At 40.0% G+C, this 25,948-nt stretch overlaps 1 protein-coding gene across 3 annotated transcripts in view; it reads left to right on the forward strand.

Annotated features, from left to right (window-relative positions):
• afap1l2 (actin filament associated protein 1 like 2) overlaps positions 1-25,948 on the forward strand; it is a 228,315-nt gene that overhangs the window by 183,860 nt on the left and 18,507 nt on the right. For 2 of the 3 annotated variants that reach the window (XM_087998864.1, XM_087998865.1), the window contains exons 8-14: positions 3,491-3,580; positions 6,034-6,124; positions 12,244-12,375; positions 14,119-14,330; positions 15,832-15,977; positions 16,691-16,799; positions 23,995-24,237. In XM_087998864.1, the coding sequence (XP_087854990.1) occupies positions 3,491-3,580; positions 6,034-6,124; positions 12,244-12,375; positions 14,119-14,330; positions 15,832-15,977; positions 16,691-16,799; positions 23,995-24,237 (1,023 nt within the window). The remainder of the gene's footprint in view (positions 1-3,490; positions 3,581-6,033; positions 6,125-12,243; positions 12,376-14,118; positions 14,331-15,831; positions 15,978-16,690; positions 16,800-23,994; positions 24,238-25,948) is intronic. The other variant, XM_087998866.1, reaches the window with a different exon arrangement.

Consider the following 25,948-nt stretch of genomic DNA (forward strand, 5'->3'; position numbering starts at 1 on the left):
GTCTTCTTTGTCAGTTGCAGTTCATTGAAATAACAGATCAAAGGAATGCAATGCTTTGAACGAAGAAATCAAAAACCATTACTTACAGCTATCTATTAGAAAAAGGAAAACTGCTAAAACTTAGACAAACCCATTTCCTTTGTAAAAACCATGATTTTTAAAAAACTAGTTTTGTGACTCACTTGGAATTTTTCCTTCCTTGTTATCACAGATGCCAGAAAACCATTGTTGGTCTTCTGTGAACTGTTGCTGCGATAACGAATTAGTGGTATTTTGCACATAATACAATGGGATCCTTAGAAAGTTGGACATTATAGTTGCAAAATAATGAGAATAACACCTGCTAATTGCTGCAAGAAATGCCAAATTTAGGATTTCTTTTAAAAATCACCTATAAGATGCTTAACTGCTCTTAGGATAATATACTATACAGAGTTTATGCTCTGGTACACGTTTTATAGGACTATATTTTCAGGTAAATACAATGACAGTCAGACCTGGTTAGAGATTACACAGTAATATTACACTAGGGTGATGCATGATTGATGTTTGAGCCAAAGTTATTCCTGATGATGTGGTTCTTTGAGTTGTGAGAGAGGGGTTTAGAAAACAATGGCAAAAGATTCTTGTGTCTAGGCCCTATCCCCTTAACAATTAGACTTGTCGCTGGTTTGCTTGTTGAATCTCATATCTCCTAGTGTTCCACCAGCTCTACATGATTAATATGTTCAATGTGTGGGGAGAGTGGATGATTATTTTTATCGTGTTAGATTACAGCAGAAGGGGAAGCACATTGTCACAAGCAGAGCTATATTATTGCTTCTATGTTAATGATTCTCCATTGGATTATTATTGAAATGCTGTCCTCACCACTTGGCAGTTGCATGGTGTCCATTCTTTGTGGCATTCATCAATTGGAATCCAAGTTAAAATTAGCCAATTTGTCTTACATTAGTAATCTTCCCAACATCGCTTTAGATTGATAGTTTAAGGAGAATTTAAAGCTGGACTTTAAACTTGGTACCATGCCAACCCACCTCTCCTGTCATGTGATTCCTTGAGAAGAGCCTGCTGACATAATTAATGAGCTGAGGAACAGATGGTTGCATGAGAAAAATCACTCCGAGCTGGAATTAAAAATCTAACAATGGTCATGAAACCATTAGCTGTCATAAAAACCCATCAGATTCACTAATGCTGTTTAGGGAAGAAAATCTGCCATCTTGGCTTTGTCTAGTCAACATATGACTCTAGACCTACTGCAATGTGATTGACTCTTAACTGCACTTGGAAATGGCCCAGTTGTATCAATCGATTAAGATATTTCAAAAAAGGAAACAAACTAGATGGCAACAACCCAAGCACCAGAAACAACTTTAGCAAACTCTGCCCTGTCAACTGTAGAAAATCCTCCTTTCCAACATCTGGGGATTGGTGCCAAAATTGGGAGGGCTGTCGCACAGACTAGTCAAGCAACACCTTGACATAGTCACACTCACAGAATCATACCTTACACACAATGTTCCAGACAATATCATCAGTATCCCCTCATTCCTGATGAAGGACTTTTGCCCAATACGTCAATTTTCTTGCTCCTCGGATGCTGCCTGACCTGCTGTGCTTTTCTAATCTTGACTCTAATCTCCAGCATCAGCGGTACCCATTTCTGCCTGGCATCCCTGGATATGCTTTGACCCATTGACAGACCCAGCAGAAGTGGTATATAGTTAGGAGGGAGTTCCCTGGGAGCCCTGAAAATTGCCTCCAGATGTCATGAAGTCTTATGACACATTATGGGTAAAGAAACCTCCTGCTCATTACCACATACCAACATCATTGCTCCCCTGGCTGATGAACTCCACAGAGAAAGTACAGAGGGTGGCAAGGTGATGAATGCATTCTGTGTGCCGTTCAATGTCTATCGCCAAGAGTGGCTCAGCAGGATCACTGCTGACCAAGCTGGTCAAGTGCTAAAGGACATTGCTGTTATACTGGCACTGTAACAAGTGATGAGGGAATCAACAAGAGGGAAACATTTGACCTCATCATCACAAATCTACCTGCAACAGATGCACCTGTCCATGACAGTGTCAAAAAAAGTGACTACTGCACAGTCCTTGTGGAGATGAAGTCCCACCTTCACATTGAGAATACCCTCCATTACGTTGTCTGATAGTATCACTGTGTTAAATAGAGTCATAGAGATGTACAGCATGGAAACAGACCCTTCGATCCAACCCGTCCATGCCAACCAGATATCCCAACCCAATCTAATCCCACCTGCCAGCACCCAGCCCATGTCCCTCCAAACACTTCCTATTCATATACCCATCCAAATGCCTCTTAAATGTTGCAATTGTACCAGCCTCCACCACAGACTTTGATCTAGCAACTTAAGACTGGACATCCATGAGAATAGCAGCAACAGAATTGTACTCAAACACAATCTGGAGCCTCATGGCCTGGCATATCCCCCACTCTAGTAGGACCACCAAACCCGATGATCAACCATGGTTCAATGAAGAGTGCAGGAGAGCATGCCAGGAGGCACACCTAAAAATGAGGGCAATCTGGTGAAGCTACACATCAGGACTATTTGTAGCCAAACAGCTTAAGCTGCAAGTGATAGACAGAGCAAAGCAATTCCCCAACCAATGAATCATATCTAAGTTCTGCAGTCCTACCACATCCAGTCATGAATGCTGGTCGACCAGTAACAACTCACGGGAGCAGGAGCTTCCACAAATATCCTGATCCTCAATCAAGGAGGAGTCCAAGATATCAGTGCAAAAGGTAAGACTGAAGCATTCGCAAATATTTCAGCCAGAAATGCCCAGTGGATGATCCACCTCAGCGTCTTCCATAGATTGACTATTATTATAGATAATGTTATAGATATGAACCTCTTTTCCTGCCAATACAATGAGAGTGAGTGTATACTGTATTTGTATGGTATGTGCAATTTTGCTTTGAATACCTTGACAGTCTAGTGGAGTAGGTAATGTCTTAATACACTGGCAATAATACTTGAAAAATATTCTATGACAGGTACCTTTTGTTGATCTCACAGGGTGTAAAATTTCTAGCTGCTCTGGCATAATAAATGATGGCTGTAGCCTCACATTTGGTATTGAGCTTCAGTTTCACAAATGCCTAATCTTAAAATGATTACAATATTGCAGAGGAAAGAAATTGCCCTGGAACAATCTACTGCATGTAATTTTCCTTCAGTATATCATTAAATGTCTGTCTGAATCAATTGCTGTTCTGAGTGTGCAAAATTAGTTAAGTTGATCTATAGGAGGAGAAATAATTTGCATCAAGCCAAAAATTATAGATTTATTATCACAAGTAACATTACTTGACCTGGTAATGGTGACAGACAGGCCTTGATTGTGTACAGATTTGTGAATATTTTAGCGAGATTTCTCTGAGATTTTATTTTAAAATTTGAACAGTCCTTTTGTTTTTCATACATTTTTCACTGTAGGTAATTAATGAGATCAGCAACATCCAAGGTGATGGCTTTACTGATGGAAATCATGTAGCCATTGATCATTTCCGTATTCATGGTCAACGGGTGAGTCACTACTTTCTGAGTACTAGATACAGTTAAGATTCTCATTCACTATGCATTGTTCTTATTTTATTCCCTGTTTTTGTTGTGAGCCAAGCCTCAAAAGAGAAAATGCCATTCTCCAAATCTTTGTACTGTAATAAAGTGTTGTTTCCCCTGTGAACTGACAGCAAAGTGGATTCCAAGCTGAAAGAGTCGCACAGAATGACCATGACAAATTGACCTTCCTCAACATGCAATATAATTGAATTGTGATGTTAGCTAATCTATATGAGATCTGGCTATATCCTAACATACTTGTGCTGTAATGCAGTGTTTGAGTGAGAACAATTAATCTTTTGGTTGGCACTCAATTCTGAGAAGAAAACTGGGGAGACAAAAGCCATTGTTTTGTCAAAGCAATGTGCTTGTTTTAGTTGAGTTCTTCTATTTCCTATATAAGCTCAGGTCAGACCTAAAGGCTTCTTTAATGGAGTTTATTAACAATATATACACGATGATATGGCAGAGCAGAGTTCCCTTCTCTGAGCTACTCTTGTTCCAACCTTCCAGCAGAGTCACTATCACATGACTACAGAGGTTAGAGTTACATCATAACATACCAAGATGCTTATCTGCATATTTATTAAACCATATCTGGACACAGCCTTCATCATCTTCTACCCATTGGCTAACGGATAGAGTACAGGAGGTTATGGCCCCAAAAAAGCCTACTCACCAACAACTAGTTGTGGATCGGCATGCATTTGATTCTTATCAGTTTTCTCAACTTATGTAAAATGTTCTCTTCCACTGAAAACAGCTGAATAAAATCTAATGAAAAGCATTTCCATTCACGTCAGAGACTTTAGATGGGATTTTAACTGGAAGGAGCAATTGGGCGGATGCACAGTGACACTTGTGGTTGCGAATGAAGTATTTGGGTGACAGGGGATTATCTCCCAGAGATGATAAGGAGGCCATTTCTGGAGGGCCTAGTGAGGAGGTCCAACCTTTTCATTGTGCTCCTCCAGGCTCCATAAGGAAAATAAGGAAAAAAAACTAACATTAGGTGAACTGTGATCAAAAGTGTTGTTACCTGAACAATTTGTCAGATTAGCAAGTGGTTGAGTTTACAGATTTGGAAAGTCTGCAGTCTTTTTTTCTAAAACATCTGTTTTGAGTGAAGCAGTTATATACACCCTTTCTCAGCTATTTAACTAAAAGCAAGTTCTCCTGTGAGCTCTCTCAGTTATTTATATAAAATCTTTTGCTTTCCATTAAATTCAGAATCTGATGCTTAAGTCTTTACCATAGGTTAAACTTGGAATCTGCTTATTGTATATTCGTCTACTGCCAGCAGAACAGGGACAATAGAAAAAGAGAGTGAGTGGGACACGGTTCTTTTTTTCTCCTTTGTGTAACCTTATCCTAACTGAGAAGCACTTTTCCACCACAGTCTGCACTACATCCATTAAGGTTTCAGAAGAAGTATGTTTAGGAAGGCTATGGTTCATTAGGATGCTGTAGAAGAAACTCAGTCTCTCAAATATAATGCAAAGAACTGACTAACTTCTGAATAGTAGATTTCATCTCCCAAAATGTTCTTACCATGAACATATTTATTTATAGAAAGTGCTTCTCCTTACCATTGTAACTTCGGCGCTGTGTTGTTTATAAATCTCCCTTTGTATTGCATCAGCGTGATAGCTGAAAGCTGGCGATGCCAGTTGTATGTGGCTACACCACAGTATCAGAAACATTAGGGTGGCTTCTAATAGCAGACACATCAATAGGCTATATTGTCATTGAAATGTAGAAGCAGCCTAGTATCTGTCCTAACAACTAAGGATCAGGCATGCAAGGAGGCACACAAAAGACAGCATTCCAGAGACTGTCACCAGTCACAACCCTAGTGCTAGGCTGAGCTGCAATTGATCTATACAGTGGGCACTACTGAAGTGTCAATTAGATCCGTGGGCGGCACGGTGGCACTGTGGTTAGCACTGCTGCCTCGCAGCACCAGAGACCCGGGTTTATTTCCTGCCTCAGGCGACTGACTGTGTGGAGTTTGCACATTCTCCCCGTGTCTGCATGGGTTTCCTCCGGGTGCTCCGGTTTCCTCCGGGTGCTCCGGTTTCCTCCCACAGTCCAAAAATGTGCAGGTTAGGTGAATTGGCCATGCTAAATTGCCCGTAGTGTTAGGTGAAGAGGTAAATGTAGGGGAATGGGTCTGGGTGGGTTGCGCTTTGGCGGGTCGGTGTGGACTTGTTGGGCCGAAGGGCCTGTTTCCACACTGTAAGTAATCTAATCTAATCTAATCCAGCATCTCTTGGAAGCTGCATTCTATTACTCTCTCCAAAATCGGCATCTACTTTGGATATATTGACTTGATACCCCCCTGCCAAAGAAGATAGCTTTGTGGGCATCTGGCTGTTCTAGGTAGTACTGACCAATGGTCTTGTTTTCTATTTTAGCTGGATTCATCAGAACGTTATTCAGGTGCATCAGAGAGTGGAAACAGTACCGATGGTGGATCTGTACATGATATCATGGAGGCTAAGGATGGTATGCTAATTATCTGTCAGTAGATATAATCAGTTGTATGTTTTGTCTTTACTGTTTGAGTGCAAAACTGGATAGAGCACAAGAGAAAACCTTGGATAGACATATCTCGAGCTGTTTTTCTTAATGAAAGAAAACGTGGATGGGTACTGATCTTGATGCTTTATACCCTGGCATAGAATACAGCTGTAACCCCTGTGGTCAGTTAATTAACTGTTGGCTTTTGGTTAAATCTATTAATACAAATGAATAAGACATGATAAAAAAGATGGGATTGTTCTTGTCGTTTTGCAACTCAGCTTTTCATGGAGGGTTATGTGATGAACGTCTGCCAGAACAAGGCGGGAGTATTTGGCCCAATAGCCCTGTCCTTTCTGCAGGCCATGTGCATTCTGCTGTGCTGTGAACTTTATCCTCCTAAGTTTGTTGCAGATTGTGTAACCTAATATTCCTTTCACCAAAAATGAAATACAAAGACCATCACAATATCTGTATAACCTTACGTGCTCCAACATTGAGTCTCAGTGAGTTGTTTTCACTGATCTATCCAGAATTCTGCAGGATCAGGGCCAGTGTGTTCCTGGGTATTTGATCACTTTTACTTTTACTTTTCCCTAAACTTTATTCCCATTCTGTGCCTAAGATTTATCCATTTTCTTTTTCTTAAATCTATTGAATCCTTCTGTTAGTGGTATGGGTTGGATCCTCTATAAAACGACATTGTGACCTTTTGTTGTACTTATGCCTCATTAAATTTATGCTTTAGACCATTGTCTGTACTTACAGTCCAAGTTAAATAGTCTCCTTCTATCTAGACTGTGAGTGCCATTGGGTGATTTTTCACTGGATTATGTTTCTTCTTAAACACATTTTCCTCCAAAAAAAATATAATTCAGTGCAGCAAGTCCCTCTCATTATTCAATCCATAAACCAAAAAAAAATCTATTTCCCTGGTCCGATTTATCAAGTTGTATTACTCCATTGTTCGTTCACTTATTGATCTATTGGGGATTTTTATGATAAATATTCCACCTGGGCTCAACACCAACTCCAACAAACCTCATATCCCCTGCAGGCCATCATCTGCATTCTCCCCAGCCTAAATATGGTTCCGCAAATATGGTAAATTGAATGAGAATCGGGAAACTTACAAAGATGCCATCACTATCTTCTCTCTTACTGGAATTTATTCCCTGTAAGCACATGACCTTTTATTGTTCCGAGGTAGTTTGAATATCGGATGGAGGGTCATGCCAACAGACACATTTATTTAAAGTTAAACAAATAAATGATTGGAATTAATACAAATATCATTGTATAATATTTTCAAGCTTTGCTGTTCTACTCAAAATGTCAAGACAACAAATATGTCTTTGTTGCCTGGCATAAAATAGTTCCTTAATAAAACACCACTTAGATTTTGTGCAATGCACTGTGATCATGAAGTTTCTATCCAATTCAATCTCTATACTGCCCTTCAAATTCACTGGAGCATTGTGTTCACGGAAGCAAATGTAAGCCTACAATGCGAAGCTATTCAAAGAATCATTGATCCTACCTCAAATATGGAGCTAACCTACTTCTTCACCCCAGACTCAATAATCCATCAAAACCAGTAGCCAGGATATCAATCTTCCAGGCTGTTAAGAGTTGCATTGGATGGTTTGATTCATAGATTCATAGACTGTCTAAATATTGCCCTATCCAAGACGTGATCTGAGTATAGTGTGCATAATAAAACTATATATGCCAAAGACCTCCATGTCGAATTGATATTAGTCAGGCTGTATCTCCTTTATGATGCGGTGAATCTCAGGTCCCAAAACAAGCGCCAGTTCAGGAACTCTTGTTAATTATCCAGACATTGCCATCACCTTTGCTAGTGATAACCCAGTTTCAGCTTGATCCAGAAATCCAATCGATTCTTCATTCCGTGAATTTCTGTGTAATGTATCATTCTCCAATCCTTAGGCATGTTTGAGCTAATGTATTGGAAAATTGAATTAATGAGGTGAGCATGGATAGAAGAGTTTATGGAATCATAGGATAATGCAGCACAGAACTCAGCACTTATCCCAGTCCTTTGACAGAGTCATCCATTTAGCCATACTGCCTTGCAATTTCCCTTTGGCCCTAAAAAGTATTCCTCTTCACATATATATCCAGGTCTCTATTGAAAATTATTATTGAATCAGCTTCCACAGCACTCCCAGTCCAGATAATTTAAAAAAAAACACTGTAAATATACTGTTTCTTTATCATCATTCATTCCAGTTATCTTGATTTGTAACCTTCAGCATCTGACTGTCCTGCCAATGGAAGCAGCTTGCCCATTTCATTTGACTTTTCCTGATTATTGATTGTTATGGAGTGAGAGAAAATATCCTCTGGACCCCTTAGGTACATGGAGATATGTAAGGCTGCAAGGGAGACTCAAAAAGATAAAATTACTTGTCTTCTTTTTTACCCAAATGCAATACTTAAGTGGTAAGGGCTCTTTAGAAAACAAGACTTTTGATTTTTTACCTGTAATGCTGAAGGTGGTAGGTTGGTTCACAGTTTTTACTGAGATAGTGTTACCTTGTGTCATTTCTCTTACATGTTAATTTTTTCTCCCACCCTATGTGAGTACATAGTCTGGTTTAAACACTGATATTGTGCTATTTTCAAACAATTGCCTTACTTCAGAGTTACAGGAAATTATAGAACAAAGAAAAGCATGAAAGGAACTCTTATGGCCACTGATTCTGACTGTTCCTTTTAATCACTATCTGTATTTCAACATTGTTTATAAATTCTGAAGTAAAACCGATTCAAGTGGAATCATTGCGTGGTATTGTTAATTAATCTTTCTATAAACATTACTCTACATTTTTGCTTAAACTCTAAATTATTTAGAGTTTAATCTTTTTAGAACATAATTATATGCTGTTCTATTACACTTACAATATTGACATCTATCCAACTTTGTGGAAAATGACCTCTGCGAATGTTGTCCAGAGAAAGCAGGACAAATCCACTCTGGCCAATATAAGCCCTTTCTACAAAACAATGGAATAAGTCATCAGCAGGTGTATAAAGCAGCACTCTCTCAACCATTCACCTGATAACTTGCTCACTAATGCTCATTTTAGATTCTACTAAGACTTTTTGTTTCCAATCTTGGTTTAAAAAAGACCAAAGAGTTACATATAAGAACACAAGATGCAGGAGCAGCAGTAAACCGTACAGCCTCATTGAATCTCCTCCAACATGTGGTATGATCCTGGCCGATCTTACACTTCCACTTTACATCCACTCCCCATATCCCTTGTTTCCTTCAGAAACCAAAAATCCATTCACTTCAGCCTTCAAGATATTCAATAATGGAGCATCCACAACCGAAGTTTCCAAATATTCATAATCTTTTGAGTGAAGGCATTTCTTCTTGCCTCAGTCATAGATTATGAAATAATTGGCTCAAAATCCTGAAATGGTGCCCTAGTCAGATTTCCTAGTCAGGTGAAACAACAGCCCAGATTTTGATGGAGTCATGTGGTGCCATTCAAGAATGGAAGGTGGCACCCAATTCTGGTTCCCCATTCCCACAACCCCTTATTTTTTCTGAACCAAGATAAAACAGTGGGTAGAAAGCTTGCAACATGAGCGTCTGATTTTGCCGGCTCGATATCTGGTACAGGCGTCTCCTAGACCTCCGCAACCTACAAGGAGCCAGGCAAGCTTTCTGTTTACTCCTCGGTCACAGCCCCTCAGAGGATTTGTGAACCATAATCAGGATTTCAAATCTTTTTAAGGGTAGACTTAAATGTCTTATTGAAGGCCCCATGCCACTAAAATGGCCCCCATTCTGCCTCCATCTCCAACTTAGTGCCAGTCATTACCCCCCCACCACCAACTTATTGCCCCTCCTACTATTCATACCAAATCACTCCCTACTCATTGTCCTCTATGCCCATTTAACCAGGATGCGGTATGTACAGAACCAATAAATCATTTAGATATCCTGTATAAAAATACTCAGAAAAGATTCATCTTTTCAATAATCTTGTTTTGAGAATAACATCTGTTCTTTAACCATATGAAGCAGCCAGGAACATATAATGAGGACAGGCATAAGAGCTCTATAGTTAGAACTGACGGAGCAAAGGATGATGTTAGCAAGTGTTTCTGTTTTGACAATTGTAGAGAACTATTGACATTGCTGATTGACATCTTTAAATGGTTAGAGCAAAGAATTCTGTCTGTGATCTCTGTTATCAATATCTCAATGTGTACTTCCACAAAATTGAAATGTGTGAAGTATTTGAAACTTTTATTATTGATGTTCTAATAATTTATCTCATTAAGACTTCTCAAAAGGTGGAGAAACAGCAACTTATTTTACCTCAACTTAAAATTGGAGACTAGTTTTTTTTTCTGAGCAGTTATTAACATGCCATTGCTACTGTGTGGTTCATTGGCTCTGCTAAAAGTGTACATTGGGTGTATGGAAGGGCCTTAAATTGATATGAGCTGATATGCGGACTAGAAGCATCGGGGTTTGACAGATAGTATGAGTTGGCATGGTGAATGGGTGAGGTATGAGGGAATGTCAGATTCCCCTAACAGCAATCAACACAATCAACTGGATGGAGTCCTGAGAATTGAGGCCGGCTTTCCGATCAGCCTGCCTCAGTATTCTGCTGCTACTGTAGCCACTTACGTTCAGTTCCAGGGTTAGCATTCTGAATTCGCCCAACATTCCCATTCCCGAATGAAAACTGTGTCATTGGATGGCCTTTCCAGCAAGGTGGATTTGGCAACTTGAGAAATTTCCCAATTCAAGCTGATCAGCTCAGTCACAAAAATCTAACCCTTTTACCTTGCTGACCCTTAACCTCCAGTTCATGAGAGCTTATTTCCAAGAGACACTTTGCCTATGACTAATTATGTTTGTTTAGATGAAGAAATTACTGTGCCAGTTTCCTCACTATTCTCAGCAATTTTAAGTAAAAGCTGGAAAAGAAATAGAAGTTACCTTTTCCACATTTTCTATCAATTCGGTCGGGCAGCCTCCTTTGTAACTTATTTTTGTGTTCATCAGATTGGAAATTATCCCTGTTCTGCTCCAATTTAGTTTTTCTTTCATCAAATAACTGCATTTCTTTTTCTTTATTCGTTAATGGGATATGGGCATCACTGGCAAGACCAGCACATTGCTGCCCATCCCTAATTATCCTTGAACTGAGTGGCAACTTTATAGAGCAGTTAAAGAGTCAACCTCATTGCTGTAGGTCTGAAGTCACATGTAGGCCAAACCAGATAGTGACAGCCGATTTCCCTTACCTAAGGGACATTTGTGATCCAGATCCATTTTTACAGCTATTGATTCCAGTTATCAGTGTGACTGAAAGTAGTTATATTTTGCAGATTTTTCTTGAATTGAAAAATTAGAGGCAACAGTGCTGCTGAGTGTTTCCAGAATTTTCTGTCTTTTATTGAATTTAACTTCACCAACTGCCACAATGAGATTTAGACCCATGTCACTTGCGCATTAGCCTCATCCTTCAACTTTCTAGCCCAGCTCCCTAAAATTAGAGAAGTGCAATATAAAACTAAAAGTATCATGTATGGTAGTGCTGTAGTTATTACTGACATTAAAACATAGGAGCTCAAGTGCCACCATACCATATTTAAAATGTAACTTGAACTGACATGTTGCAATGTCAGTGGCTGCCAGCTTATTCTTTCTTTCTTTTTGATATGTATGGCACATTTGAAAATATATTTGAGATACTTTTGTTTCTACTGATGGTACACATCCAAACATTATCATCGTATGTTATTAAATTAACTTTGTGTATGGATGATAAATGTTAGAGGGAATGTTGCTGTTCAGTGTTTCTAGAATTTTCTGTTTATACTTCAGTCCTCCAGAATCTGCAATATTTTGCTTTTGTATTGTCATGGTTTTACATTTATGCACATTTGGGTTTTTCATGGAATAGAGCATTAATTAACATCTATTTCTCTGGTTCCAATTTGCATGGAAATTTGGGAAATGCAATTGAAATGGAAATGATAACAAGAATTTGGAACATTTATATGATTAAATTATCTTTGACCTTTAATTTTCTGTCCAGTGAAAAAGAAATCCAGTATTGGCGACCTTAAAACTGCAGGTCTGAAGCTGAGTAGTTTTATGAATCTTGGGAAAAAGAAGCCTATATCTGTGGAGATTCCCATTAACAATAAGAAGAATGTTGAAGCATCAGGTGAGTTAATTGTAGTTTATATGTCAAGTAGATGTTCTGTAAAGTGTAAAGTTACTGCCACCATGTGGCACTTTGTGTCATTAAATATAAGGAGAAAATCAGGTATGACTTCAAACTGGTATTGTATTATTGATTATAAATGTGCTCTGTTGTTATAGATTGGATTTGCAGGTCATCAGTGACAAGCAGATAACAGACTTTGTGGTTTTTAATACTTAGATTCTGGAGTTGATCAGTTTATTGGCTTTATTATGAGCTGAATAACTGCCTACGATTATGGTTGAAGCAAAATCAGGACATCATCAACTGACACCTGAAGAAGAAAGTTAGATGAATGCTTCAGAGAGAGCACTTTATCAAAATCTTAAATGTCAGCTTACTTTTTAGCTGCAGCCTGACCTGGGCGTTTCCAGCATTTTCTTTTCTTTTCATTTGATAACTTTAGAGACAGGATAATCAAGGTGACCGGACCAAAATTGCTTCCAAGTCAATGTTTTACATTTTACATGTGAATTGTCATCTTGGGGCATCATATAAGAGTACGAATATAAGAAAACATAGAATAAGGAAAGGACTTGGGATGGCACAGTGGCTCAGTGATTCTCCTATTGCCTCACAGTGCAATGAATCAATGTATGATTCCAGACTTGGCTACTTTGTAGAGTTTGCACATTCTCCCTAGGTCTGTGTAGGTTGCCTCTGGGTGTCCAGTTTCCTCCGACAGTCCAAAGATGTGTAAGTTTGTTTGATTGGCCATACTAAGTTGCCCATAGTGTCCAAGGATGTGTCAGCTAGGTGGATTAGTCATGAGAAATGTAGGGCTATGAGGATATGGTTAGGTGAGGGTGAGTTTGGGCGGGGGAATGGGATGCTTTTTGGCGGGGTGGGGTCAGTGCAGACTCAATGGGTCAAATGCCCTCTATCTGCACCATAGAGATTCTGTGATTCAACTCTTTCCAGACTCTATGGACTTTCTATGTCATTGTCAACTGCAACTGACTTAAATCAATAACATCCAAGTATATCTAATTTGGTAATCTTAGTTAGTTCACCTCATAGGTTGCAGTCACATGTGATATTTTCATGGTCCCAGCATGGATGGCTATCTGGCCAGGGCAGGAACTGAAGGTAATAGGGATACACAGATACAGATGTAATTACATTTCATTGATTAACTTCCTCTGTGCCTATCCACAGAACTTTCAAACTTAAACCTATTTCAAACAGATATTTGAGCCAGTCCGCTTGCCCAGCACTAATTGCTTATGTTCAAAGTCTACTCCAGTTTCAGTGCAATGTGAGACAGAGAAAAAGACTTGTTGCTTGAAATGGGAAATGTTTCTGGCAGGCAAGCAAAGGGGAAAATTCTGGCTCAATGGATACTTACAGGCCTCTTGATGTTTCATAGACAAGGCTCCTGATGTGAGAAGTGCAGGATGCTAAAATCCTGAACTGCTAAAGACAATAAATCAAAAAAGAAAAAGAAATTGTGAGCACCACCTTAAATACCCACAGTTAGAATCAAAGTGGAAATATTCATGCTGAATGATCACATGAGCACAGTGCTGCTGCTTCAGCAAGGGTGCCCACCAGAAAGCGCAGATGATAGTTCATGCCATTAGCATTAAAGGAGCAGTCTCAATATCAACTCTGCAAAATAGTTCTTCTGGAAAGCTGTTGCATGTGGATATAATTACGTGCGGTGTGAATGATTTAAGCAGACTTGCATTCTTCTTTTGACAGGGTATTTGAATGTGTTTATGAACAGCCAGTGGCGTACCCGTTGGTGTCAGGTTAAAAATGGACTTATCCACTTCTATCAGGACAAGAGCAAAAACAAAGCTGTTCAAAATCCTCTGAGTCTAGAAGGCTGTGAGGTTATTCCTGACTCTAGTCCAGAACATTTATATTCCTTCCGCATTTTGCACGATGGCGAGGAGGTAGCTTCTTTAGAGGTAACATGAACACTGCACAGGCATTCATGTTCTCTGTCTTAATCATAATAAGTGCAGTATGTGAAGGTTTGTTTAATTTAAAATTTTGATTTTATAGCTGTGCCTATGTTGCAGAATGACAATATTGTTTTGGTACAGTGAGATACCATTCTGCCCATCATGTCTACCTAGGCTCGCCAAATTAACATTATGACTTTGTGCCAATCACAAGCCTTTTCCTCATGCCATTGTCCATTGCTTCTATTCAAATAACCATCTACTGTCCTCTTGAGTGTCTCAATGCTGCCTATCTCTACTACACTTCCAGGAAGCGTTTTCCAGACACAAACCACTTGCCATTATGAACAAATTGTTTTCTTCTTTTGCACATCTATCACACTGACATTTTTGACTGAACCTACTAATATTGTTATGCAATATGTTCACTATTTTACAAAATCATAGTTTAGATGTGCAGTAATTTGGTCTTGTCAACTTTTGCCCAGCTATATTGAACATAACCATTATACAACTGTCCATTAAAATACCTGATCTATAATAGGTAAAAACACCAACAAACCTTGCCCTCTTCACAACACTATCAAGAATCATGAGGTAATATCGCTCACATCAAACAAGTGATAAATACTTATATTTATTCTAAGTTTAAATACTTGTGCATTTCCATTTCTCTTCCTCTGTCTAAAATAGCAATGAAAACATATCAGACAGATTATGTGAATTTCCCACCACGCAATTCAATGAGGAAAGTTTAGGCGAGCTACAAACACACCGGCCCATGATCCTTAATCCCCTGAGGAAATTGGCATACCTTTCGAGTGGCTGTAGTAGCGAGTTTGTTTCAGGACGTGGCTGAAGAGCTTCAGGACAGAGGAGATGACCTGGGGGGTGCAGTGAGAGAGGGACTCACTGAGATCCTTGTAGAGGGAGGAGGAGAGCTTCTTCAAGGTAGGCATCTTTGCAAGAGGATTCGCAGTAGGTTAAGATCAACTAGGAGAAAGTGAGGACTGCAGATGCTGGAGTACCAGAGTTGAAAAATATCGTGCTGGAAAAACACAGCAAGCCAGGCAGCATCCGAGGAGCAGGAGAATTGACGTTTCGGACATAAGCCCTTCTTCAGAAATCCTGAAGGAGGGCTTATGCCCGAAACGTCGATTCTCCTGATCTTCGGATGCTGCCTGGCCTGCTGTGTTTTTCCAGCATGACATTTTTCAACTCTGGAACTCCAGCATCTGCAGTCCTCACTTATACCTTTCGAGTGACATGATAAGAGTCAATGTCTCAGCCATCATTTTAAGCATTTCCCTTAACTCTGCCAACAGGATCATTTATTTATGCTTTATTTGGATTCCGTGAAATTCCTTACTGCGTAATTTACAATGAAGGCATTACTTCAATATAAATTTTGTTGCTATTTCTTTCACTCTTATTGGCCTTATGCCTTTTTTGTACACATTTATGTTGGCATGTTTCATAAAAATATTCTACTTGTCTTTTGCAGGCTAAGTCTTCAGAAGAAATGGGTTACTGGCTTGGTCTTCTGCTGGCTGAATCAGGATCTAAGACAGACCCTGAAGAGTTCACTTATGACTATGTTGATGCTGACCGAGTGTCTTGTATAGTGCATGCAGCCAAACATTCTTTATAGTGAGTCACATTTTCTATTTAGAAATACATTTTTCAGTAACACATGCATGGTTTATAGGGTGAAGTAAAAGTAAAGTATCTCCTGCAGAATTGGGTGTTCAGTTATTTTCAGCTTTAAGGCTGTGCGTTTGGCATTTGTTTTTTTCTGAAGATTATCTAAAATTATGGGATTTTCAATGAGGAACTTGTGCCTGAGAAAGCTTCAAAAATAACATTATTGATGGAACTAAAAACCCTCATTCTACTGAGTGGCGGTCAACTTAATCAGGAATTATACCTCCTTAAAAGAAAAAGCTATAACAATTGTTTGAAACCCATTCCTAAGCATAAAGGAGCAATGTTTTACTTCATGGTAAGTCTGTCTTTCTGAGTATATGCTTATGCTGTTTCATGTGTGCTATGTCCAAAGGCAGACCCTTGACTAATCGTCAGTTGATGCTCCATTCTGAGCCTTTACTCTTTGCATTTTGTGGTGATTTGTTGCAGCCTTTCTCTCTCGCGGCAGAACGAGGAGGCAGTTTGCAAGTTCCTCTCAGCCAAAACAGAAATCAAACCTACATGTTTGGCACATCCTGAAGCACACAATAATCATTTAGTTGACTGAATAAACCAGCCCCAACTATATTCATACATAAAGTTGGAAATGAACTACTATCTATATGTATTTTAGTGAATAGATTATTTGCTTAATTAGCATTTTTCTTGCCTTTTAGCTTACTGCAGCGTAGATACTCAGAGCCAAACACATACATCGATGATTTACCTGTGGTGCAGAACCAGACTGATGACCTGTATGATGATGTGGATGTACCTGAATCTGTGGTAGGAACATTTCTTTTGTTATTTTTATAATTTGAGAAAAAAATGCAGAAGAGTACATTTTTAATCAAAGTTTCCACAGCAGAGGTATAAACATAAATTTTGATACATGTCCATCAAAAGCAAAGGGCATAATGCATCTTAACAGCCCTCTTATCGAAAGGATGTTGTGAAACTTGAAAGGGTTCGGAAAAGATTTACAAGGATGTTGGCAGGGTTAGAGGGTTTGAGCTACAGGGAGAGGCTGAATAGACGGGGGCTGTTTTCCCTGGAGTGTTGGAGGCTGAGGGGTGGCCTTTTGTAAAATCATGAGGGGCATGGATAGGGTAAAGACACAGCCTTTTCTCTGGGGTGGGGGAGTCCAGAACTAGTCAGCATAGGTTTAGGGTGAGAGGGGAAAAATTTAAAAGGGATCTAAAAGGCAACTTTTTCATGCAGAGGGTTGTGCGCGTATGGAATGAGCTGCCAGAGGAAGTGATGGAGGCTGGTACAATTACAACATTTAAGAGGCATTTGCATGGGTAAATGAATAGGAAGGGTTTAGAGGGATATGGGCCAAGTGTTGGATAGCTGGTTGGCATGGATGAGTTGGGCTGAAGGGTCTGTTTCTGTGCTTTCCAGCTCTATGGCTGTAAATGTATGATTTCTGGCAAACGCTCAGGTGTAGATTAAAAATAAAACAAAGTTGTGAGTTCTAATGAAGAGCTACCAGACTCGAAACTTTAATGCTTTCTTCCCATAGATGCTGCCTGATCTGCTGGGTTTCTCCAGCAATTTCTGTTTTTGACTCGGGAATCAAGTCTCTGCTTCAGGCAGAATCAGGGATTCTGATACAAATTGCACCCAATAATCTATTAATTTTGAAAAGTATTTTTCCCCCATAGTGCTCAAATGGAAATCTGCCATAAACCAACACAACTGTGGAATGTTTTAATGCATTTTTAAGATTGCTCTTTTTTTAAAATCCTTAAGCTATTTAAGAGTGATAAGTTATTTGAGAACTTGATTCAATTTATTTTAATGTAGATGAAAATTAATTGATCACAAATAATCCTTTTTAATTCATAGTGTCAATCCTATGAGTGACCTGATTTTAACTGACTTGAAAGTGACAGTTAAAAAAATACGCAAGGTACAAAGTGGGATACCACCATGAGACACATATTCCCCTCCCTTCCCTTGTCAACATTTCACAGGGGCTATTCCCACCAGAACACTGGTCCACTCCTCCTCCACTCCCAACATCTCCCCCACCCTCACAGTACCATCCCATGCAATCGCAAAAGGTGTAACACCTGCCCATTTACTTCCTCCTTCCTCACTATCCAAAGCCCCAGACACACCTTCCAGGTGAGGCAGCAATTTACCTGCACTTCTCTCAATCTAGTTTACTGTATTCACTGCGTGTGAGGTGGTCTCCTTTACTCTAGGGAGAAAAAAGGTAGACTGGGTGATCCCTTTGCAGCAAACCCACACTCTGTCTGTAAAAATGACTTGAGTTTCCAGTCTCCTGCTACCCTGTTCCCATGCTAACATTTCAGTCTCAGGCTTGCTGCAGTGCTCCAGTGAGGTTCAGCTCAAGCTAGCAGAACAACACCTTGTCTTCTATACCCTTCAGGATTCGATATCAAGTTTAACCATTTTAGAGCATCACCTCCCCCTTCCATGTCTTTGCATCCCCCCACCTCAACTCCTTTCAGTAAAGCCAACCCATTTTCACCTATCTAGCTTCTCTTCTTCCTGGCTTACTATCAAAAATTGCTTTGTTCGCTCACTGTTGTATTTTCCTTCTCTCTCGCTCTCTATGAGCTCCACCCCATCTTACTCCTGTTTCTCCTTCCCATCATCAGCCTATATGCCATCTTTTCTGAGCTGCTATCAGATCTGCAGGAGGATCATTGGACTCAAAAATTTGGTAGCAATTTTCTCTTCACAGATGCAGCCAAAGCTGCTGAGTTTCCCCAGAAATTTCTGTATTTGTTCGATACAAAGGTATTTTCTAACTAGATGATGGGTCAGACACAACTCAATGGGTAACTGTTTTGCCTCTGAGTCGCAAGATTCCAGTTTCGAGTCTTATTCTAGAGTTTGAGGGCAAAATTCAAGGCTGATATAGTCTTACGCTAAGATGCTATTTTTGGAACTATTTGTTCAGCCAGGCCTATCTGATATGACAGCTAAATACTATAGAATCTGCTGTCTTAACCCTGCATGGCCCATGTGTGAAATAAGAGCAGGAAATGCTGGAGAAACGCAGCAGGTCTAGAAGCATCTGTGGAGAGAGAAACAAATGAACATTTCAAATTGAATCTGACTCTTCGGTGGATCCGAAAGTGACTGGAGGTAGTGGAATTTACGCTGGAGAAAGGGAGTGGAGCAAGTCGAGCAGATATTAAAGATGTGCCTGACCCCACAAAGTAACTGAGGGATGGACATTTATAAAACACATTCCATATCTTCAGTATAATCTCAAACACATGATGGGATCCTGTGTTCTGTTTGCTGATAACACAAAGTGATGTGGGACAGTAAGATGCAAGGAGGACACAGAAAGGCTGGGAAGGGGGTTGGACAGGTTCAGTGAGTGAGTCAGTAAGACATTGTCTGTACAATATCACACAGAGAAATGGGAGGCTTTGTTCCTTCACTTTCCCTCTTTACTGCATTGGCAACTTGTGTATCATCTCCACATTCCGATAATATGTCCTGTTTAATGGGTTTAAGAGGCAAAGGCAGTGCAAATGGTTCCAGAGAAGAGGTAAAGTTGAAAAATAGGTGTCAACAAAAAGTGTTAGTAGGCAATAGCAATAAATAGACCAGCTCTACTGTGTGCAAGACCTTGTAAAACAGATGCTGGGTTGGGGAAGAAGGGGAGAAATCAAAGTGGACTTCAGAGTTCATGGTCTGAAGTTGTTGAACTCAGTGTTGAGTCCTGAAGTGGGTAAACTGTCAAAACAGAAAATCAGATGCATGGCATTTCCTCAGGGTTGCATTGGGCTTTTCTGGAATGCTGCAGCAGACCCAGGTCAGAAATATCAGCATGGAATTGAGATTATGCATTTAAATGGCATGCGACCAGAAGATCCAGATCATTTTTGTGGACATAAGACCATACAATGTAGGATCAGAACTAGGCTATTTTGCCCATAGTTCCAGTATTCAATCATGGCAGATATGGTTCTCAACCCCATTTTTCTGCCTTCTTCCTGTAACCTTGATCTCCTCACCAATCAGTGACCTATCTATCCACATCTCAAATACATTCAATATCTTGGCCTCCAAAGACCTTTGTGGCAATGAATTCCACAGATTCACTGCCTTCTGAAGAAATTCCTCCTCATCTCAGTTCTAAAGGACCATCCCTTCACTCTGAGGCTCTGCCTTCAGGTCCTAGTCTCTTCTACTAGTGGAAACTTCCTCTCCACATCCACTCTATCCAGGCCTGTAGGCATTCTGTAAGTTTCAATGAATCCCTCTGCATCCTCCTAAACACCACTGAGTATCGACCCAGAGATCTCCTCATATGTCAAGCCCTTCATGCTTGGGATCATTCTTGTAAATCTCTTCTGGACCCACTCCAATGCCACCACATCCTTCCCAAACACAGGGCCCAAAACTGCTCACAATATTTCAAACAGTGGTCTGACCAAAGCCTTATTCAGTCTCAGGAGTACATCTCTGCTCTTGCGTTATAGCCCTCTTGAAATGATTGCGAACATTGCATTTGTGTCCCTAACTGCCAGCTATGCCTTCATGTTAGCCTTAACTATAACCTGAAGTAGGACTTCCCCAAGTCACTTTGTGCTTCAGATTTCCTAAGCTTTTCCTGGTTAGAAAATAGTCTGTATCTCTGTTCTTCCCTCTAAAGTTCATAACCTCATACTTTGCCACATTGTGTTCTATCTGCCACTTTTTTGCAACTCTTTTAACTTGTCCAAGTCCTTCTGCAGCCTCCCCACTTCCTCAACACTACCTGTTCCTCCACCTATCTTTGTTGCTAGGTTTGCAGATGATACAATGCCCTCAGTTCCTTTATCCAGTTCATTAATGTATAACTTGAATAGTGTGGTCCTAACACTGACCCACTGCGGAACTTTACTAGTCAACAGGTGCCGTCCTGAATAAGACCCCTTTATCCCAATCCCTGCCTTCTGTTAGTCAGCCAATCCTCTATCCATGCCAGTAACTTGTCCTCAACAGCGTGGGCTTTTATTTGGCAGCCTCCTGTGTTTACCTTTGTCAAAGACCGGCAAAGCAGTCACACAGTCTGCATTTGGTGCTGCAAATGTAAAGGAGACTGTATGGTGAGGAGTAGATGCAGTAGACTAGATTGAAAGACTTTGCTTCATCTGGAAGGTGTGGATGGGACCTTGGACAATGAACAGGGAGGAGGTAAAGGGGTGGCTTTTTCACCTTCTGCAGTTGCGTGGGATGAAGTGTTGGGAGTGATGTAAGACTGGGCCAGTGTGTGGCAGAAGGAATGGCCCCTACAGAATGCTGGCAAGGAAGGGAAGAGGAAGATATGCTTGGTATTGACATCCTGTTAGAGGTGGCTGAAATAATGGAGGTTGATCCTTTGAATACGGAGGCTAGTTGGGTGGAAAGTGAACATAAGGGGATCCCTATTGATGGGAAAGAGGGGAAGAAATGGGGGAAGAACTAAGCCAAATGGGTTGGACATGGCTGAGGGCCAAGTCAGCCATGCAGGAGGGTAGAATGTTTGCTTGAGGAGAAAGGAAGACCTGTTGGAATCACCACTGACTGTAGATGGTAGCATCATTAGAGTAGTTGCAATGGAGGCAGAAAAACCAGGATCCCCATGGTACCCTATTAGGGAAAAGAGCAACAGTCATTATCCCCAGTGTCCTGACCAATATATAACCCCTCAATCACAAAACACAGATTATCTGACTATCATCACATTGTTGGTTTTAGGTGGTTGCATGAATTGCAATTGCAACAATGACTGAACGTTAAAAACATCCCATTTGCTGTAAAGTGCTTTGAGATATCCAATGGTCTTTAAACGCTTGCGATGAATCAAGGTCTTTCCAGTCCTGTGTTTTTGTTCAGTTAACTGGAAAGAAAACATTCAATTTGTTTTTCACAAGGTACCTGCTAGTGTCTCTGAGCCTAAAGCATTGAATGTAACTTTCAGAGCCTCCTTGAAGTACTGGAAAGGAACACAATTAGCAAGAACTCCCCATGGTGATTCATTTACCCCAAGGATGTGACCAACTGTGTGGAGTTCCAACAAGATGTTCGTAAGGCTACTGAAAAATATCCTGAAAATTCAAGTTGGACTCTGTGCAATTTGCTCTTAAAATCCCACAGTCTTTTCTGTCAATTCTGGAACAATTGGAAGAATTATGCTGGAACAAAAGGCAGAAAAACTAAACACAAAACCCACACAGCATTGTTTAAAATAAGGTTTATATTGAACAGTGCAATCTTTTTGCAATACTATATGGTGATCATGCAGAGAAATGTTACATGCAGAATAATTTATTCTAGAAACGGATAACATCCATTCGTTTGATCTTTGCATTATGAGTCGGTTTATTAATGTGAAAACACTGAGTGGCCTGATGGTTCAACATAGTTGACTGGACCAGATAGCCCACAACTACAATTCATTTCTTCACCTCTTCTCCCCCCTCCTCTCCCCCATTAAGTGGTTGTCCAAACTCAAACAGTTATTGTTGTAAGGGCCAGTGGAATAATGGGCTCAATTTTGGGATTGCACTGATGAAACTGGCAGAAGTTACTCGTGTCTGAATTGTGGTGATTGTGATGAGTTCAGCCAGGTGGACCTCATAGAATATGAGTCTCTGATTGGGGCTATTATTCTGGTCAAAACAGGGAGCCCTTGCTGCCAGGTATAAACAGGAGTCTCAGAGGTTCTGCTCACCCTGAGAGCTGGCTCTGAGGGAGCTTTACCATGTACTCTACATATGTAACAAAGGGTAACTTGTGGAGTTATTTCATGCATGTGCATGATTAAATGCAGAAAAAAGTGTCTGTTCCTCTAAATAACCTGTTTAAAATTCCCAGATAGAGAGCTTTAGAAGTCACTTGAATTAACTAAAAAATTAAACATTTCAATCTCGGAGGATTGAATTGCAATTGCAACAATGACTGAACTTTAAAAACATCCCATTGGCTGTAAAGTGCTTTGAGATGTCCAATGGTCTTTAAACGCTTGCAATGAATCAAGGTCTTTCCAGTCCTGTGTTTTTGTTCAGTTAACTGGAAAGAAAACATTCAATTTGTTTTTCACAAGATACCTGCTAGTGTCTCTGAGCCTAAAGCATTGAATGTAACTTATATCTTTCTTGAATGAGGAGTAACTGGATTTTTTATGTCATACAGGGTCATAATTACTGCTGAAAACCTCTCTGACACTGGAGAAACTAATTTTATATTTGTAGAAATCACTTCACAATTAAAATCCTATATGTTTTACCATTATTAAATTAATTCATTTTTGTAAATGATTGTTTGTTATGTTTCAGTGCTTTAATCCAATCCGAATAGCTTAAAAGTCGAAGGATAGTCACTGTATTTTACTTCCTGGTTTAACATCAAAGCACTGTACATGTTGGGGATCTGAAATAAAACAGAAAGTGCATTTATGGAACAAGAAACAGAATTAATATTTCAAGTCCAATGACTCCATGTTTGAAGGGAGTGAGGAAAGTTTTTGTTAATAACAGCACTGTTTCTCTTTCGACATATGCTGCCAGACTTGCTGAGTTTCTCCAGCTCTTTCTATTCTTGTTACTTCCTGGTTTGCCAGATGTGAGAATTCTGCAATGCCTTTGGCTGCTTAGCACGCTTAGTTACATCATTGTTGCTGGCTGCTAGACGTCCTCTTTAACGGGCCCTATGAAATTAATGTCAAAAGTGGTGAAATCCATGTCACAGAGATCATTCAATGCTTGTGCAAATCTTTCTTGGAGGTCAGCAGCAAGCAGCCTCACTCCTCTCTGCAAATCCAGGCTCATTACTCTGGATTCACATTCTCATCAGAATTTAAGACTAGATTCGAATCATATCTTCATGCGCTTGAAAATTGGATTGGGATAGAATTGAAAAACAGGAGCCAGATAATCACTGCCCAAAGGCTGTGTTTGAAATACCTATTGTTAATTATTCCTTTTTGGTAAATTTGACCATGTGTTCTGTTTTTATACAGGATGATAAAACTAATGAGGAACAGTGCTATGGGGAAGATCAAACAAGGGTTTACTTGGACCTAACTCCAGTAAAATCATTCCTTCACTCTAGTAACAACAAATTGGCTTCTAATGTACAACCAAATGCATCAAACTCTGAGAATGGAAGAGAACCTTCAAATCTTATACAAATGAATGACAAAGACACAGCCAGTGATTCTGATTCTGGGATCACTGCAAGGCCTTTGGAGTCTGGTATCAAGGTAAACTCTTTAACATGCAGAGTCCAGTAAATTGCTGTATGGGATCATGTATCATTCGAAACCTTTCTGGCCATCTTTGGTCATCACCAAAAATCTGAATGTGCCTACTCAGAGAAATGGGATACTCTCTCTGAAAAGAGCTGATAATCTGTCTCAGCTACCTGACCAATTGAAAAACAATAGAAGGTAGGCATTGTCATCCATGGCGTTACACGAAATCCATGGAGCAGACGATTATCATTCTTAAGCAGACATTCCGCTGCCTGGGTCACTGCTGGGGAAGGGGTGGGGAACCCCTTTTAAACCACTGAAACACATTCTTGGCAGCTGCTAAATCATTCACACCACTGATGTTAAGAGGATGCAACAAGTCCAGCTGTCTTGTAACCTTTAGTCATCTTTCACAACTCAATGCTATCATTCATAATGCAGAAAGCCATCACTCTGCTTATTAAGTGCCTCCTGCCTCCATCAGGAGCAAAAGGTTACTGTCCTAGAGAGGGGCTACGAGAACTCAAACCTTCAATTTAGTTACAGAGATATTATGCACTGCACCACAAGATCTTCTGTACTTAAGGTAATACAAGCCTAATTTACATAATTTGTCCTCACAATATAAATCTTGTAACAACAGTGTCATTCTATTTAACTTATGCTGCAGCGAATCCTTACAGCCAACCATTTTGCATATCGATTCAGTTTTTTACAAAATAAAAATTGCTTCATCATGACGAGCATCACAAGAGATTGATAAAAATATTAAATTTCACAACCCAGGAGACTAAGTCCATTATTTCCACCTCATGACCAGAGTATCGTATTAGCCTGGAGCTGTAATGGTCTGCTGTGAACTTAGTTTCTTTTTAATTGCCAGTAAACTTGAGTCCACATCACAGAACTGCCTCTAATTGGCAATTATTTGGCAGTTTTACTCAGCAATGCCACAGGATGATGAGGGTGGTGCAGCAGAAATACTAGCCAGGCTCTTGTTCAGACTGTGGGGTTGTGGCAAGCAGAATGAATTGTATTATACTAGAGATCAACATCATGCATTCCCACATTGGATGTCTGCAATTATTTTATTCCCAACATCAATTTCCCTCAACTTGAAGAACACAGAATTTCCAGAGAAATATTACACAGCAATCTCTTCTACAAGGAGTACAAGTTGGAAAGGACGATGGTTAGCACTGCTGCCTCACAGCACCAGGAACTCAGGTTCAATTCCACCTTCAGGTCTGTGGTGGTGTTTGCATGTTTTGGATGGGTTTCCTCAATGATCGAAAGATGTGCAGGTGAAATAGACTAGCCATGTTATATTGCCCATAGTGTCCAGGAATGTGCTGGCTAGGTAGATTGGTGATGGGAAATGCAAGGTTACAGGGATAGAGTAGCGGGTTGGGTCTGGGTGGGATGCTCTTCGGAGGGTCAGTGTGGGCTGAATGGTCACCTTCTGCACTGTATGGATTCTGTAATTCTAAGTATATTGTTTATTTTAGTTAATAGCAAGTATTTTGCATATTCAGCATTTTGTAGAGGATTCCATATGTGGGATACATCATAGCGTCATACAACATGGAAACAGATCCTTCAGTCCTACTGGTTAACGCCAACCAGGTTTCCCAAACTGAACTAGTCCCATTTGCCTGCGTTTGGCCCATAGCCCTCTAAACCTTTCCTATTCATGTACCTGTCCAAATGACTTTTAAAT

The sequence above is a fragment of the Chiloscyllium plagiosum genome, unplaced genomic scaffold, assembly GCF_037043375.1.
Source record: "Chiloscyllium plagiosum isolate Xiang-an unplaced genomic scaffold, Cpla_swu_hap1 HiC_scaffold_22, whole genome shotgun sequence".
Lineage (NCBI taxonomy): Eukaryota > Metazoa > Chordata > Chondrichthyes > Orectolobiformes > Hemiscylliidae > Chiloscyllium > Chiloscyllium plagiosum.